Source organism: Micrasema longulum, unplaced genomic scaffold (genome assembly GCF_059751315.1).
Source record: "Micrasema longulum isolate JH-2025_06_02 unplaced genomic scaffold, ASM5975131v1 h1tg001024l, whole genome shotgun sequence".
Classification (NCBI taxonomy): domain Eukaryota; kingdom Metazoa; phylum Arthropoda; class Insecta; order Trichoptera; family Brachycentridae; genus Micrasema; species Micrasema longulum.
The window spans coordinates 109,604-128,145 of NW_028278212.1; the positions used below are offsets into that span (position 1 = coordinate 109,604).

Sequence of the window (18,542 nt, forward strand, 5' to 3'; positions counted from 1 at the left end):
TTCATGAAAAAAATATAAATGTCTTATTTTTTGGTGAATAATGGTCTCAGACACACTATAATAGGCTTGTTTTTGCGTTTTTATATCAATTTTCGGAAACAGGGTTTCATGTTTGCATGGAAAAACTGATAAAATCATTTTTTTTATTTATTTACTTTATTTATTTAATGCACAAAATACACAATTTTACATAGCCACAATTATATGTTTTTTTATGTCCCGACTTGTTAGAAAATTCCGTGTTAAGTCGGGACTCTTCGATATATAAATCAAAAATCAAAAATAGTTATTTACATATTAAAACAATATACAGGTAATCAAAAAAAATATGTAAAATAATCAAAACAATATACAAAATATACAAAATAATAATAGAAAATTTGATCGGTACATGATCAGTAATCAGTAATTTCCTATCACTAGTGACATTAGTTTGGCAGCTGTCATTTTAATCAAGCTATATTTTAAGCGTCGGCCTCGTGCTGTAATGTTCAGCGCGTTAGCCTGCCGTGCAAAAGGTCTCGGGTTCGATTCCCGACATGTTTGATATGAAATATTTATTTAAAAGGGTGTTTTCACACTAGAATATTTCACAGTCCCTGGACTGGTAACTGAAGCGTAAGACTGATCACCGTACCTTCATGTAACGAAAATGATCAAGAAACGCTGCATTGAATCGAATGAATATTTTTGAAGTCCGTCGTCCTTCCATTGATAAAGCCAGAAATAAAAACGTCATTATCAACAATGTTTGAGCCTGTCCAAATGCTTGCAGACTGGCTGGATTTCTTCCCTAGGGAGACAAACATCAACAGATGAAAGAATTGAAGAAATATAGATGTTCAAATATGGGCAGAATGGTGAATGTTACACAGTGTGTAAAGTGGCCACTTAAACCAGCTGTTGACAGGTCATAAGCCTTGTAGATGCTTAGACTTCTATATTACCTTCTCTTAAATGTTCTAAATCTCTGTTGTAATATGTTAATGTAAACAGCTCCCCGGGGAGTCGAATCCAGTCCTTGTCTACAACAATTTGGACAAACTCAAAATATTGTTGATAAATCCACCTGGAAGAAGCATAGAAATTGAAAAAAATAAAATTTTTAGGCGTGTAGGTGAAATAATTCAATTAGATGAATCTCACCCGCATAAATAAAGGTTTCAGCTTTTTAACTTCACAAACATCAACAGATGAAAGAATTGAAGAAATATAGATGTTCAAATATGGGCAGAATGGCGAATGTTACACAGTGTGTAAAGTGGTCACTTAAACCAGCCGTTGACAGGTCATAAGCCTTGTAGATGCCTAGACTTCTATATTACCTTATATTAAATGTTCTAAATCTCTGTTGTAATATATTAATGTAAACAGCTCTCCAGGGAGTCGAATCCAGTCCTTGTCTACAACAATTTGGACAAACTCAAAATATTGTTGACTAACAAAGAAATTTAAAACAATTCTTAACAAAAGTAACAAATCAACAATATTTTGAGTTTGTCCAAATTTTTGTAGACAAGGACTGGATTCAACTCCCCGGGGAGCTGTTTATATTAACATACTACAACAGAGATGAAGAACATTTAAGAGAAGGTAATATAGAAGTCCAGGCATCTACAGGGCTTATGACCTGTCAATGGCTGGTTTAAGTGGCCACTTTACACACTGTGTAACATTCACCATTCTGCCCATATTTGAACATCTATATTCCTTAAATAAAGGTTAAAGCTCTTTAACTTCACAAACATCGACAGATGAAAGAATTGAAGAAATATAGATGTTCAAATATGGGCAGAATGGGGAATGTTACACAGTGTGTAAAGTGGCCACTTAAACCAGCCATTGACAGGTCATAAGCCCTGTAGATGCCTGGCCTTCTATATTACCTTCTCTTAAATGTTCTTCATCTCTGTTGTAGTATGTTAAAGTAACAAATAGTTGCCTAGAACTACTACCAATGAATTAAAGAAGAAGAGCCGTTCTTTATGTACTAAATTTTATGTGAAACGAGTCACCGACGTCCCGGTACTCATTGCCTAGAGATTATTAAATTAAAAAATTAAATTAAATTAAAATCATTTCATTGGTGCATTGGGAACGAAAGACTCGGACGTTTCTTGTAGCGTATCGGTTCATTGTGCGTGGGAGGGCGTCGCAGTGCGACGCGGATTTTTGACTTGGCCGATTTCCAATCATTGAGAGATTTAAGATATTAGACAAAAAGTTTCACGCGAAACTGGGTCACATATCACCAGGGCTGCATAGGACGCCGCGTCGGTAACTCTGCCACCTGCGGCTCGATCACACATAACCATCGACGTGCTCAAAAACACGCCATGCCTGCTCAAAAGCAGACCTCGCTTCCCCTACATCTTCTCGTGCACGCACGCCGATCATTCCTACTCTTGACGTGTCCATCTTCAAGTATTTGATGGACTTGTTTATTTGACACTTTACATACAGAGGCCGGCATATTGCCTTGAGGCAATGTCTTCCTACCCTCCCAAACCGTTCAGTTTGAGAAAATTATAAATACGTCGACACGTTGAATCTTACAATTTTATACAAAAATTTAAAGCCAAGATTAACAAAAATAAATATATATATAAGAAGAAGGATAAAGGAACAATTTAAATGCTTAGATAGTGACATTTCAATCTTGACTTAAATGTAAATGAAGAAGGGGTCTCTAACATCAGTGGGTAGATTATTCCACAATCGAGCGGCTACTACTGCGAAAGAGGAGACAAGAAAATTAGAGCGATGACAGGGTATTAAAAGGGTTCCCTCGACACTAGAACGAAGAGATAGTCCGTGTTGTGAAAGAGGTTGGATGAGCTCTCTCAGATAAACAGGCGAATTTGGATTATTTAAAATATTGCGAAGAAGTGATAGAATGATGTTTCTTCTATGCCTGATGCTGAGCCGGTGTAGTTGCGTGCGCTACTCGGTTATTTGGTCAAATTTGCGAAGATCAAAGATGTAACGAAGACAAATATTTCGCAATCGTTCGAACTTGTCGAGCAATTCAGAGTTAGCATCGGGATAACATACATCCGCGTAGTCAAGGAGTGGAAGAAGTAAGCTCTGGACTAATGTTTGCTTAACATTAATCGGCAAGAAATTCTGTAATCTTTTCAGTGAGTGCAAACTGCTATAAAGTTTACGACTAACTTCGTTAACCTGATCGTGCCACCCTAAATGCTTCAGAATATCTCCGTTCACACTGATCTTACATTTAGTTATATTTTCATCCTTTTCGATTTATCAACATTCATAAGCAAATGGCTTTTCTTGCATACATCGTAGACTTTTGTTACCAAGAATTGCGGGTCTCCTTTGCTGCTAGCAAGAAGCACGGCATCATCAGCATACATAAGACAGTTAACTGTTATACCACTCATTTTTGCTTCCATTCTTAAATCTTTTTCTTTCATACAGTTATCGATGTACACGTTGAACAACCACGATGACATTACACATCCCTGTTTGACTCCTAAAATAAATAAAAATACTTTGATATATTATAAAAAAATAAAAGAGACTCATGTCAAAGTAGTAGGAGAATCCTGCTCCGGAAAATCCCTTCGGATAGCAGAGATTACGGGTCCAACAATGTTTTGAGTAGGTCCAAATGCTTGCAGACTGGCTGACAACAAAAAAAAATACATTTTTGAGAAGGGAATATGGGAGTCTAGGCATTTACAGGGCTTTCAATTGCAATTCAATTAATTTTTTTGAAAAAATACATACATTGCAAACTAAAATTTGATGCGTACGTATTATAAAAAGACAAAAAATACTTGTCTAAATAGTAGGAGAATCTTGTTCCGGAAAACCCCTTCAGATACATGGAACAGATCAGCATCTAGAGCTATGTTGTTCAGCATAGCGGTAGCCCTTCCAACGGCAGGGTGCTCCTGGTTATCGGAATATGAAACAATCTACGCCGACGCTGTCTTAGGTTCAACAGATGAAAAAAATACATTATAGTTAGATCAAGAACGATAGAGGAAAGAGTGTTGTGCATAGTTAGTGAAGTAAGCAGCCATTTGCTTTTTTGATATTTTATTTTAAAAAATTTTATTCGTACTAAAAATTTATTTTAATATGCCAATATGTCTTCTTGCTCATACTGATCATCGTGGTTTCGGATGTGACAGGGTTTAATGAACACCCTGTATAAGTTAGTAAAAATATAATCTCCACCAACAAGCTACAGAAAGTGGCTTGGTGGGATTTTACTTTTCGTAAAAATATATCAATTGAAATTTAAAAAAATTGTAAAAATGTATAATGAGGAATTCCAGCCCAACCCGGAATTAAATTATTTAAATGTTTTCGTGTACACGTGAATATTTAAAAAAATTGTAGCAAGATGAAATATCTCAAAAACGCACGCAAAAATAAATAAAAAATGTTAAAAATAGTATTCATTTTAAAATCGTAAATAATGACGTCACTCCTTATATCTACGTGTAGTGTTTCCGGTTTCCGCTTTAAAGCCCCCGCACCTTGTAAGGAACTTTTTGACCATAGAAAAAAATTAGTATAATTTGTATAATTTGACATTTCAACCAGAGATTATGTCAACTTTCTAGGTTTTTCTGAATCAAAACGTTCGTAAAAAACAACCATAACATAGAAATGAGCCAATTACGATCAACTAAATGAAGTAATCAAAGCAATATTCCATAGATTCTTGTCAGTTTTGTTATTGGCTGGAGAAATACAACTTACCGCGGTCAGTGATAGTAAGAACGCCATCCGTTTCATGACGTCACTACTGAAAAGTGACACACTGATTACAGTCATTTGGCGCGGTATTTGATAAATGTAACTTTAAAAAATCATATCTTTGTAAATAACGTACAAAAAAAATAATGTTTTTGCTTAGTTAAATAGTACGCTAATAGAAAAAATATATATTAGAAAACAGTGGAATTCCTCATTATATTATTTAAATATAATTCCTTCTGGGGAACTGGCAACAAGACAGACATAACAAGAATACAAAGACAACAAAATAAAATTCTTAAACTAACATACAACCTACCCTACCTGACCTCTACGACTGAACTGTACAAAAAAACACACCAGTTTGACATAAACTACTTGACTAAAATTGTGCACAAAATAACACTGGGAAACATACAAGACGACGACATAATATTAGTCAAAAATGCCGACATGCACAAATATAACACCAGACAACAACACTATCATATTGAAAAAGCAAAGACAAACACGGGACTAAATCATCTAAATCATTTGAATAAATCCGTAGCACGTGGCAACAAAATAATTTATTTTAATTAAATTACAAATTTAAAAGCTTCAATTAAATTAACTTAACAATAGAATCACCATGTAAAGCGCCCTTGAGGTATTTTATTACGAAAATGGCGCTATATAAGTTATCCATAATTGTTATTATAGTCAAAAATACTACATAATGGACTTAAACACTACAACGACCTACCTTACTACTTGAAAACTTTTACTGGAGACAAATTTAAAATCAATCTGAAAAAGCACATGATGACTGAACTAACTAGACTAGACGAGACATAAAATGACTAGACAATATTAAATTTCTAATGTAACCCTAACGGGTTTTTTAAAATTGTAAATAAATAAAAAAAAAAATTAAAAAAGTAGTACACGTATGCAGAAAACGGTCACCATAACCGCATTGTTGACTCGCCGCTCAGATAAAAGACACTAATTTATTATAATTTGCATGGAATTGTAAGCGTTCGCTCGAAATTCTTAGGCACTTAAAGTTTTCTTTAAAAAGAATAATTATTGCATCACTCAATGCCAAACGAAATGCCTTCATATGGACGAGAATTGTCTGCGGTTGCAACTACGTGCATCAATGCAAAAAATATCAAAAAAATATGCGATACTAATTTTGGCCGTCAACCAGAGCTTGGAGTTCTCGGAAAAGTCGCTAAGGAATGGTGAATGTTACACAGTGTGTAAAGTGGCCACTTGCTTTTTTTCGTAGGACTTTTTCAATGCACAATACAAAATTTAAAAATATAGATTATACAAACATCACTCTGTCAGATTTAAAATTTACACTAAAAATGTATTATGTAACTCAGTAGACATTACAATAATAAATATGTACATCTCCCCCCCCCCTCCTTATCCTCTCTTCAAGCATTTTTGTCCTTATCCCGCCCAATTTACAGTAACTTAATGTTCTTAAAATTAATATTTAAAAAATCTTTGATTATTGAGTACATGAAAATAACATTTTTAAATGTATAAATTGTATGTATTTATTTGATATGTAATATATTTTCTTTACTAACTTTGTATAGTATGTGGAAATCTGTTATTAGTTCTGAGTTTATACACTATATCTGTTTGTTTACTAAAAATATGTATGTAGAACTGTTGATTTCCCTAATAAAATAAAATAAACCAGCCATTGACAGGTCATAAGCCCTGTAGATGCCTAGACTTCCATACTACCTTCTCTCAAATGTTCTTCATCTCTGTTGTAATATGTTAATATACAATTGTCTTATATCTAAGATCTCGAATTCCTCAAATAACTCGAAATGGGTGGCATCGTTTTAATGAGTCATTGTTTTCGTTAATATTAGCCAGGCGCTCGACGGAGTCAGTTCCGCGGAGTGTAAACTTTTTGCGTTTCGGTAGTTTTAATACAAGTTCGAATTTTTATTGTGATTAAGTTATAAGAAATTAAATATAACTGAACTCTTTCAACTAGAATCATTAAATGTATCCATAAATTAGCCACTTATGTAATTGTAGACGAAGAACTAAAACTTATTATGTGTGCCGATGCCATAGGACTGTTCTATAAAAATCAAACAGACGTATTAACAAACAATGACATAAACAAAGACCTAACTATGTTGACTAAATGGACAAACACAAACTTACTTACACTTAATGAAAAAAAATGCAATATTATCCATTTTGAATCTAGAAAAAAATGTCATAAAGTAGATGCTTACATAAATAATGAACGACTTACAGAAATTGAACATTTTAAATACTTAGGACTAACAATAGACAGACAATTGACATGGACAATTCATATCAACAATTTAATTAGCAAAGTGGCGACATTATCGAGTCTTTTTTTAAAATCAAAAACTTTGTTCCAAAAACGGAAAAAATTCTAATGTATGAAGCCTATGTCAAAACTAAAATATGTTATACGCAACTACTATGGGGAGCAGGATATCAAAATGACATAAACAGACTACAAAGACAACAAAATAAAATATTAAAATTAGTAAATGACCTTCCCCATCTAACTGCAACTAGAGAACTTTTTAAACAAACTAAGCAATTAAATATAACTAAACTCTTTCAACTAGAATCATTTAAATTTATACATAAATTAGCCACTAATGTAATTGTAGACGAAGAACTAAAACTTGTAAAAAATTGTAGTCAACGTGGACATAATACGAGAATATCAGATAAATACCATATTCAACTTTCTAAAACAAGACAAGGACAATCGAGACTAATGAACCAGGGACTGAAATTATACAATAAACTACCAGACAAAACTAAACAAAAGACTCGGACAAACTTTTCAAAAGATGTAAAAAATATTATTTTGAACAACAGAGTATGAATGAAAAATGTTTATATTATTTTATGTAAAATGAATGTAATAATCCGTAAGGGGTTATAAATAAATTTTCAAATAAAAAAATATATAAAAAATATCTTTACTAACCAAAAAACTATTTGAATGTTACACAGTGTGTAAAGTGGCCACTTAAACCAGCCATTGACAGGTCATAAGCCCTGTAGATGCCTTGACTTCTATATTACCTTCTTTAAAATGTTCTTCATCTCTGTTGTAATATGTTAATGTTAACAGCTCCCCAGGGAGTTGAATCCAGTCCTTGTCTACAAAAATTTGGACAAACTCAAAATATTGTTGATATTAAACTTTGTAACTGTACTGTATGTTTCCTAAATAAAAGAAAATAAAATAAATAAATAAAAAAATAAATAGCAATCCTAGTGTTGTGTAGATTTGATTATTCACTCTTTACGCGAAAGTGCCATTATCTCAGTTTCACGTTTCTGTGGCTGGCTGCTTTCCGCATAACTACATTCAATTGCTCCGACGCGCCTTGATTCTTGTTTTGGGAGTTTGAAACATTCACCCGCGGGATAGTGATGCTTACGTTTGGTAAGTTCGCGTATGTAGAAAATATATCTACACAGTGACGTAATCAGGGTGTCGAATAATGACGTCAAACCGGCCACTCCTAACTGTGGTTTTTTTGCATATTTTATATTTAGTATTTTCAATCTTGATACTAAGCTCATAAATCTGGGCCGCGATTATGAACGCTATCTTTTTTTTCTTTTTTTTTATTTGAAAATTTATTTATAATCCCTTACGGATTATTACATTCATTTTACAATAAAATAATATAAAATTTTTTCATTCATACTCTGTTGTTCAAAATAATATTTTTTACATCTTTTGAAAAGTTTGTCTGAGTCTTTTGTTTAGTTTTGTCTGGTAGTTTATTGTATAATTTCAGTCCCTGGTTCATTTGTCTCGATTGTCCTTGTCTTGTTTTGGAAAGTTGAATATGGTATTTGTCTGATATTCTCGTATTATGTCCGTGTTGACTACAATTTTTTTACAAGTTTTAGTTCTTCGTCTACAATTACATTTGTGGCTAATTTATGTATAAATTTAAATGATTCTAGTTGAAAGAGTTCAGTTATATTTAATTGCTTGGTTAGTTTAAAAAGTTCTCTAGTCGCAGTTAGATGGGGAAGGTCATATACTAATTTTAATATTTTATTTTGTTGTCTTTGTAGTCTGTTATTGTCATTTTGATATCCTGCTCCCCATAGTAGTTGCGTATAACATATTTTAGTTTTGACATAGGCTTCATACATTAGAATTTTTTCCGTTTTTGTAACAAAGTTTTTGATTTTTAAAAAAAGACTCGATAATGTCGCCACTTTGCTAATTAAATTGTTGATATGAATTGTCCATGTCAATTGTCTGTCTATTGTTAGTCCTAAGTATTTAAAATGTTCAATTTCTGTAAGTCGTTCATTATTTATGTAAGCATCTACTTTATGATATTTTTTTCTAGATTAAAAATGGATAATATTGCTTTTTTTTTCATTAAGTGTAAGTAAGTTTGTGTTTGTCCATTTAGTCAACATAGTTAGGTCTTTGTTTGTTAATACGTCTGTTTGATTTTTATAGAACAGTCCAATGTCATCGGCATACATAATATTTTTTCCCTTGAAATGATTCATATGTACATATTGAGACGGTGCACTTAACTTCTGTACTATCAGTATGTTCTACCGACTTCATACGATCGAATGCAACCAATGAATGACCCCGAAAATTTAGTCCGCGTTCCTTACTTGATTAATATTAAAAAATACTTCTCATTTATATTTTAAATAGGTGTTTGTGATAAACAGTGCCCACTTCAAAGCGATTATAACTCTAATAAATTCCAATTAAAGCATAAAATGCATACGTGATTTTTTGTGATATTTGACAATTACCAGAACGGTATGCTTAACGATAATTGAAATTTTACAAAGCCGGCTTCTTTAGCGTCTCGATACGTACACTCGGGAAGATGGTAGAACATGAAAAAAGTATAATAAATAAATTGGATGGTATAATTGGAAAAGTATAATAAATAAATAAGTGATCGGGTTGTGGTCCTGTGGCTAGTGTCTCGGACTCACGGACCGAAGGTCTGTGCTTCGAATCCCATCCTACCCCAACTCGATTCTCATTTCCTAATGGTGAGTTGTTTACAACTCGTTGAAAATGGCCCTCAAAATTAAATATTTGGGTATATCATAATAACGCAAATATTTCTTTTTAAAAAAAAAAAATATTTGTTATCATCTTCATATTTTCTTTTCCGCACCTAATCGTGCATAGGGCACTGCATTGGTAAACCAATCGATGCGTATCTTAATAATTTTTGTCACGCGAGGTTAAGATGATCAGTCTTACGCTTCAGTTACCAGTCCAGGGACTATGAAATATTCTAGTGTGAAAACACCCTTTTAAATAAATATTTCAAATCAACCATGCCGAGAACACGAGACCTCTTGCATGGTAGGCAAACCCGCTGACCATTACATTGCGAGGCCGATATTTTTTAATAGTGGCAACATTTTCACGCCTAGATGCTTTTTTTCATGTTAATAGGGCAGAATCTAGCCACATTATTTGTGCATCTAAGCGTTTGTTTTCAAAACTCACAGTTATATCAGAATCCAATTCGAATTCAAGATATGATTATTTCTCTCGCATATTTGAATTTGTGTCCCCCTCAGAACTATGAGAAATTGATACGATTCGTAATTAAATGAAAAACTGCCCGGCGGGATAATTTTTTTGACACTTTTAATGCGAAGATATGCGTATCGAGGGGTTCTTGACCCGTCGGTGTAATCTGATGTACTTGCATCAAAATTTTAAGATGGGGGGTCGGTAGCGTATCTTCGTAATCGCTCAGGAGAATTTATCTACAACTATGACTGCCCAAAACGCCCATTTTAAATTAGTGTCATTATGGCATTCTCTCGCGACGAAATGAGTTTGAAGACGAGCTAAAACTGGCGCCGCTGTTTCAGGTGACGAACGACATCAACGACCTGGACAAGGACGAGGTGAACATCATCAGCGGGGCGCTGGAGATGCGGAAGAAGACGGTCCTGGAGATCATGACCAAGATAGAGGACGTCTTCATGCTGGACTACGAGGCGGTGCTGGACTTCGAGACAGTATCGGAGATCATGAAGTCGGGTGAGTGGCTGTTCATTTCCAATGATAGAAATATGTCGTCTCACTTTTTATATTACGGATATATTTGGGAGCGAAAGAGACAGTTTTACGCGTCGCACATGCAAACAGCAAAGTTCCACGTACTTCTTAGTAGCTATCCAAATTTCGTTAGGGGTGGTTCTTTCGTTCGCGTTGCGAGCATGAGCTAATGGTTTTTTCGTGTTTTTTAGCAATTAGATTTGAAATGTTATTACTTTTAACTTTGTAGAATAATTTGATGAGCGTGGTGATCCCGTCCCAGTTGGTGATGGACAGAGGAGACGTAGTTGCGGTTTGAATGCTGATTTGTTGCATGGCGAATAGGATACAGCACGTGCTTGTGAGCGCGAGCGCAGCGGCGATGATGGGTTGAAGAGACTGCACTTGAACTACATGCTGGAAATGAGTGACGTCGTCAGGCTGACTAACTGAACGAGCTGACTGACGTTGGCTGCGTCCAGTGGTCTCTTTACAGACCACGTTCCTTTGTAGTTCATCTCTTCATGGTAGGGACGATGTGAATGTACTGCAGAACAATGCTCCCGGTTTAACGTGCAATACTAAAAGAGTTACATTATACGAACGTATTGGATTCGATAGAAAATGATGACATTGCATCGTCGGTCATTAGTCTACTTTAAGTGTACTAATTTAACACGTGTGTGTCATCGACTATAGATTACGAATACCGATAAAAATATATGAAATGGATTTAGAAAAATTAATTGTGTTTTCAAAATCATTATGGATATTGTGGAGAAATATTTTCATTTATAACTTTTAAAATAAAATTTTAAAAAATACGTCTCTAAAAAAACGCGGCATGTTTGGCCTTGATAATTATTGTGTCGTCGAGACAAGTGACTACTACCACTTCAACGTTGGCTTGCCTGCCATTGGCTGGTTGAATAAACGTTTTTTTGTAAATAAGGACACACGTTTTTTATTTTGTACTTTTATGAGGTATTTGTGTATTCGTAATAAGGGTTAGTTTTTCGTTTTATCTCCTCATGTGATTGGCTAAGAGTCCGTGCTCAAATCTAAATCGTTTTAAAATCACTGCACTAGGGAGAAAATATGGGAATACGTACAAAAGTCAGACCAAATTTTATTCTGAACCCTCTAAAATTATTGCACTCAACTTATGTCCAACGCGAATTTAGTAATTCTTTAATCGCCAGCCGTGTTTTGACGTGAACTTGACATTTAATTCGAAACCAAAATAATTAAACGTGAAATGCCTGATTGTGTGAACAACTGTGGGTGGGTGGCTTCAGCCAGACGACAGAATTTGATCCAGGATACGGCTCTACCTAATGTAGGGAGTACCGCTTTACCCACCGTTAAACTACTGGGAGTTTTACTCAATTCTGACCTTTCTCTTGACGCTCAAATTAGTAGAACGATAAGTTCATGCTTCTACCAGCTGAGACAAATTAAATGCTGATGCCGCCCGTCAATTAATAAATGCGTTTGTAGTGTCTAGAGTCGATTATTGTAATGGTATCTACGCAGGTCTACCAATGAACAAAATGACTCGCCTACAATCTGTATTGAATGCCGCAGCGAGACTTATTTTCGGAATCTCTAAGTTCAGTCATATCACTCCACCACTTCGGGAACTACACTGGCTACGTTTTCCACAGAGGGTCGAATACAAACTCTGTTGGCTTATGTATAAGTCACTGCACAACTCGGCTCCGGAATATCTAAGGGAACTATGCATTCCAGATGAACTAGCTGACAGGCGTCTCACGCTTAGATCAGCTACGTCTACGGCGAGAGGAAAAGTTATTATACCTCTACGCAAACAGCGCACTAAATTTGGTGAGCGCGCATTTGCGGTCGCAGGCCCTATGGCATGGAATGCTCTCCCAGCAGAGGTGCGAGGCTGTGAAAGTGAAGTGATGTTTCGGAAAAAACTTAAAACCCACTTGTTCTCTAAATCATTTGAATAAATCCGTAGCACGTGACAACAAAATAAATTATTTTAATTAAATTACAAATTTAAAAGCTTCAATTAAATTAACTTAACAATAGAATCACCATGTAAAGCGCCCTTGAGGTATTTTATTACGAAAATGGCGCTGTATAAGTTATCCATAATTAATTAATATGTGTCGTGAAAGCGTGCAAAAACTGTTCGGATAAAATGAAAAAGACTGCTCATTGATAAGTATGTATAATCAGTATACGTACATGTCTAATTTGGACTGGATACAATAATTGATATCAAACTTTCGATTGTGTTCATTTAATCTATTTAGCAAGAACTCAAATCTAGCAATAGCAAAGCATTGCCGGATTCAGCTCGTTAGATATAAAATCTTCCCTGTACACTGCGGAAATGCTTACTTACTCGCATATCAGGAGATAATTATGATAAACTGAAGTATTTATTTATTCAAAATTACACTATATATATATAGTTGGATAATTTATATAGCGCCATTTTTGTGAAAATCACCTCAAGGGCGCTGTACAATTATTAAAAATCCCAGTACGTCTTGCAGCTACAGAGCGCATGGACGATTGGGATTCTAGTTCCTCGTTTTCAATTAAGATCAATAAAAAATTATAACAGATAGGAGCCAGATTACAGGACGTCTCGCAGCTACAGAGCGCATAGACAGTTAAAAATCTAGCCCCCATTTACACATTTTAAAAATTGACAAATAAATTTAGTGTATTAAAAAATAATAATAATATGAATAATAAAAAGGAGTAAGATTACAACACGTCTTGCGCTAATAAGCGCATAGACGATTGGAATTCTAGACCCCATTTACAAAATTTAGGTATTTTAAAGTTGATATATGAAAGCTAGATAACCAATCACCGTGCAGCTACAAAGCGCATGGACGAGAGGAATTCCAGCAAAGTTAAAACAATATCAATAATTTTATAAAAAAAAGAGTATAATAGTAAATTGGTCAAGTGTTCGTGCCAAGAAGTAAGCAATAAAAAACTAAATAAATCAAACACTGTTTCAACTCCACGGTTAACAAAGGGAGATGGATGTCCGAAGAGAAGCGTTTGTAGACAGTAGGTAGATACCGTCGCCATGTGGCCCGCTGGCTGCTAGATAATTTCTGGAAACGCGCGTGTGTAGTACTATTATGCCTTTTGTTCCAACGACTCGGTGTCCATTTCGGTCCGTATTATTTCGTTTTACGAGACGCAATATTCCTGTTCAATTCACCTTTTTACATGAATATTACACAAACGCGTGTATGAGCGGTTTGATTTATCATTTTGTATATTATTATAAGGCAGATATTTGAAATATGATGTATTTATCAATAAATATCAGTCCACTTTTCGTTATTTATTAATTATGGGTGTAGTGTACTAAGTAGCAAAATTTAGGTACTTTCGCGTCAAAAGCTGATGAATAAACGGTTTTAAACGGCCATTGACAGGTCATAAGCCCTGTAGATGCCTGGACTTCTATATTACCTTCTCTTAAATGTTCTTCATCTCTGTTGTAATATGTTAATTAACCAAAATTAGTGGTTGGCGCACTTTAACTTTTCTCAAACAAATCTAGTCCATTTTTTAACCCACTGAGACCAGCTCTTGTGGCAGCTTATTCCAACCGTCGACAGCCCTGTCACTCGAGAAATGCTTCCGTGGATTTAGATCAAATCTCGTTTTCTCCAGCCTGCGTCTGTGGCCTCGGAGACGAGCGTCTCGTTCAAGCTCAAAAATGGGATCCAAATTTGGGCAACTATAGTGACTGTCGAGCATCTCGTGTGTCTTCATCGGGTCACCTCTTTCTCGCCGTTCTCGAGTTGAATCCAGTCCTTGTCTACAAAAATTGGACAAACTCAAAATATTGTTGTATAGCTTATGTTAGGTCTTTGTTATTTTCATTGTGTGTTTTGTAATATAAATAATATAGATGTACATAAATACCTTGTTTTTAAAACTGTCTGAATATTCGTTAATTATCTTTGTTTTTTTAGGTTAGTCTTCTTTGTTTATTCTCAAATGTAATTTCAAAAAAATAAATTGTTAAGTGTCCTCGGCACGGGGAACCCCCCCAGTGGCAGTGAGGTCACATTATTTTTATTATTAATTATAGTTTGTAAGCGAAAAATATGAATAAATAAAAAAAATCAAATGCCAAAAGATAGTACGTACTAAATTAATTAATACATTATGAAAAAACATAAAAATATCAAGATATAAAAAGCAGATAAAAGTAAAAGTATGAAAGCCGATTTGTAAATTTTTGCCAAATGCTAATCTCGAACTTTAAAAAAATTGACAACCACGTCCCTAACGATTAAAATATTTCGTTATCTAATAATTATTGTCTCCTTGGAAACAGAAAAAGTATTTTATCAAAAATCGGAGATAATTCACATAGTAGATAAGGCGTACAGACTTCTGGGGTTTATCTTGCGAATCTCCGAGCCATTCTCGTCACCAAATGCATTCAAACTTCTTTACTATATTATGTGCGAGGTCAACTCGAATGCGCTTCATAAGTATGGTCCCCTCAGTACTACTACTACTACTACTACTACTACCATCACGCCATTTCCCCGTAGGGGTAGGCAGAGAGAATGGACCGCCACACACGTCTATCCTGGCATACAATCCTAGCCTCTTCCACATTCATACATCTTGTCACACGTGCCCTTCGGTTCTGTCTGCTTTTGACATGACCAGACTTAAGATTTTGGTTTATCTGATCGTGCCACGTCTTCCTCGGTCGTCCTCGTCTAACGTTGCCGTTCATTTTTGCCATATATACTTGTTTTACCATTCTCTCGTCGTCCATTCGTTCTACGTGACCGAACCATCTCGGAGACCCTTTCTTAATCTTATCAATTATACTTGTCTCAGATTTACACTCTCGCCTGATTTCATCATTCGTAACCCTGTCATACGTTGATTTCCCACACATTCGTCTAAGAGATCGCATTTCAACCGCGTTCACTCGGCTTTCATCCTTCCTCTGCCAGTTCCATGTTTCACTTCCATACATAAGTGTTGGGACTAAAACTCCGTTGTGCACTGCCAGTTTAGCTTCGATTGACATATTTTTATTATAAATTACTGTGCTTAGTGCTCCGTTCATTTTGTTGCCCGCATTCACTCTTCTTTCAACATCTTTTTCTACTCTTCAATCTCTTGAAAACATGCTTCCCAGATACACAAATTCTTCTACTTGCTCGAGACATTCGTTGTTTACATTTATTATGCAGTCAGTAACCTCACTGCCCCTTTCAAATACCATCGCTTTTGACTTACTTTCGTTCATCGCCAATTCGCTCTCCAGGCATACATCATACATTCTAGAGACTATTTGCTGCAAATCAGCCTTGCTGCTTGCTAACAGAACTGCATCGTCAGCATACAACAAGCCGCTTACTGAAAAATTATCCATTTTTGCTCCAATACCCATACATTCTATCTCTTTCATACAGTTGTCCATGTATAGATTAAACTACCATGGTGACATTACACATCCCTGTTTCACGCCTTATAATGTATATATTAATCAAATTGAAAACATTCAAAAGATTTTTTTAAGGAGCCTGGAATATCGTTTTGGCAACATTGAAAATGATTACGGCGCATCTTTGATCAATTTTAATATAGAATCACCACAAAAAAGGCGCCTTACATATGATCTAATTTTTCTTTTCAAAATTCTCAATAATATAGTCGATTCGCCGTATCTTTTACAAAATATTGGTTTAATACTAGATTAAATTCCCTTTTTTATGTACCAACTTGTAAAAACAATTATACCTCGAATTCATTCGTCAGACGTGCCTGTAGAAATTATAACGGACTCAGCATTGATGTAGACATTTTTAACTGCACGTTGCATTTGTACAGAAAATTTCTTCATGGGGTCGATTATTTGGGATAGTTGCTGAATGTGCATCTCGAGTGGTTTATGCTATGTATGTGTGCCGCATGTAATGTATATGTTTGTGCGTGTTTTATATGTGCGTTCATGTGTGTGCGCGGATGGCTCGGAGTGTACATTCGGTATTTTTATTTATTTTAATTTATTACCTCCATGGAAAACGCAAATGTCAACAATTATTCTTTTCTCACTTAAAATTCTTATTTATTTTTTTGTCACATTTAATGTTTATATCTTTTTAATTTATGATAACTTAATTGGTCTTTTTATGTTAAAAAATTGTTGTTTTTAATACTTATTTTGTATGACTGTATGTTTTTGAATAAAATAAAATAAAATAGAAAGTTCACCAATGTCTAGCATGTTGCGGAGTCCGCAGTAAAATATTAATCTTTATATATAATTCTTCTGTACGTGTGATGTCACTGAGCTCCCGAACGGCTTGACATTTACGTGCGGTTTTCAGCGAAACGTAGATCTTTGCGCTGCGCGTGTTCGTAGATAAAACCTTCAATCTAATCCGGGGTTGAATTCGAGGAAAACGCATTGATTTGCAAAAAATGGAAGGATGTTATTTTTGTGTGTAAAAAAAGTTTGTTTTTGAATATTAACAAACAGTATTCGCTTTTAATGGATCCCGATCAGATTCTTTCCCAACTCTCCTTTTAACTCCTACACATTATTTTTAATAGATTTTCAGTCATGATAAAATAATATTAACTGACATTTGATACATTTTTGAAAATCGCAATTCTACCTAAAGCACACCCCTTATGGTAGAAAAGCGGAGTTTGACATTTGCACAAAGAATTCTATATTTGAAAATGAATTATTTTATGTTTTGGAATTCAATCATTAACACGTACCTAAAGGTACCTACTTAAATTCAATACTTTTTTTTTTTTTTTTTAAAAGGAAATATTTGCGTTCTTATAATTTACACAAATATTTAATTTTGAGGGCCATTTTCAACGAGTTGTAAATAACTCACTATTAGAAAATGGGAATCAAGTTGGGGTAAATTGGGATTTTAACCACGGACCTTCGATCCGTGAGTCCGAGACACTAGCCACAGGACCACAACCCAATTCTAATACTATTAATAATTTTTAGTTTATTCTACTTAAATATTAATAATTTTTAGTTTTAAAATTCAATCATAAACAAGTATCTAGGTACCTACTTATTAATGAAAAGTCTTTTTCCTTTAATCCAGACTGTTTTTGTACGCTTTCACGACACAATCAGTCATAATTTTTTTATACTTACGCACCCACACACACGCACCCTCTCCCTCATTCATTCACGCATACACACATTCACATACACATGAATACAAACGTCACACACATACAATTAGGTAAACTCTTTTCTTATATATTATGTGTCATTAGATTTACAGTGTATTTTTTTAATTGGCTTAAGTATTGTTCATATTTTTCGTAAAAATCCCAAATAAAATAAAATAAATAAATTATTATTTTCATTTCTTTTGGTTTCGAATTAAAAGACAAGCTCGCGTCAAACCCGGCTGGCGGTTAAAGAATGACTAAATTCGCGTTGGACATGAGTTAAGTGTCACAATTTTAGAGGGCTCAGAGTTAAACGTGGTCTGACTTTTCTTCACTAACACGTATTCTTGCATTTTCTCCCTTGATTATGGCACCAAAGCAGTGATTTTTGCACGATTTTGATTTGAGCACGACGAGGACGCTTAGCCAATCACACAAGGAGATAAAACTCAAAACTAACCCTTATTACGAGTATGTAGATAGCTAAAAAAAGGCAAAAATAAATGAC

General features: G+C 34.7%; 1 protein-coding gene across 1 annotated transcript in view; it reads left to right on the forward strand.

Moving 5' to 3' along the window:
• Positions 1-18,542, forward strand: part of uex (metal transporter uex) — an 82,005-nt gene that overhangs the window by 38,300 nt on the left and 25,163 nt on the right. The window contains exon 4 of the mRNA XM_088232823.1: positions 10,660-10,831. Coding sequence (XP_088088949.1) covers positions 10,660-10,831 — 172 coding nt within the window. The remainder of the gene's footprint in view (positions 1-10,659; positions 10,832-18,542) is intronic.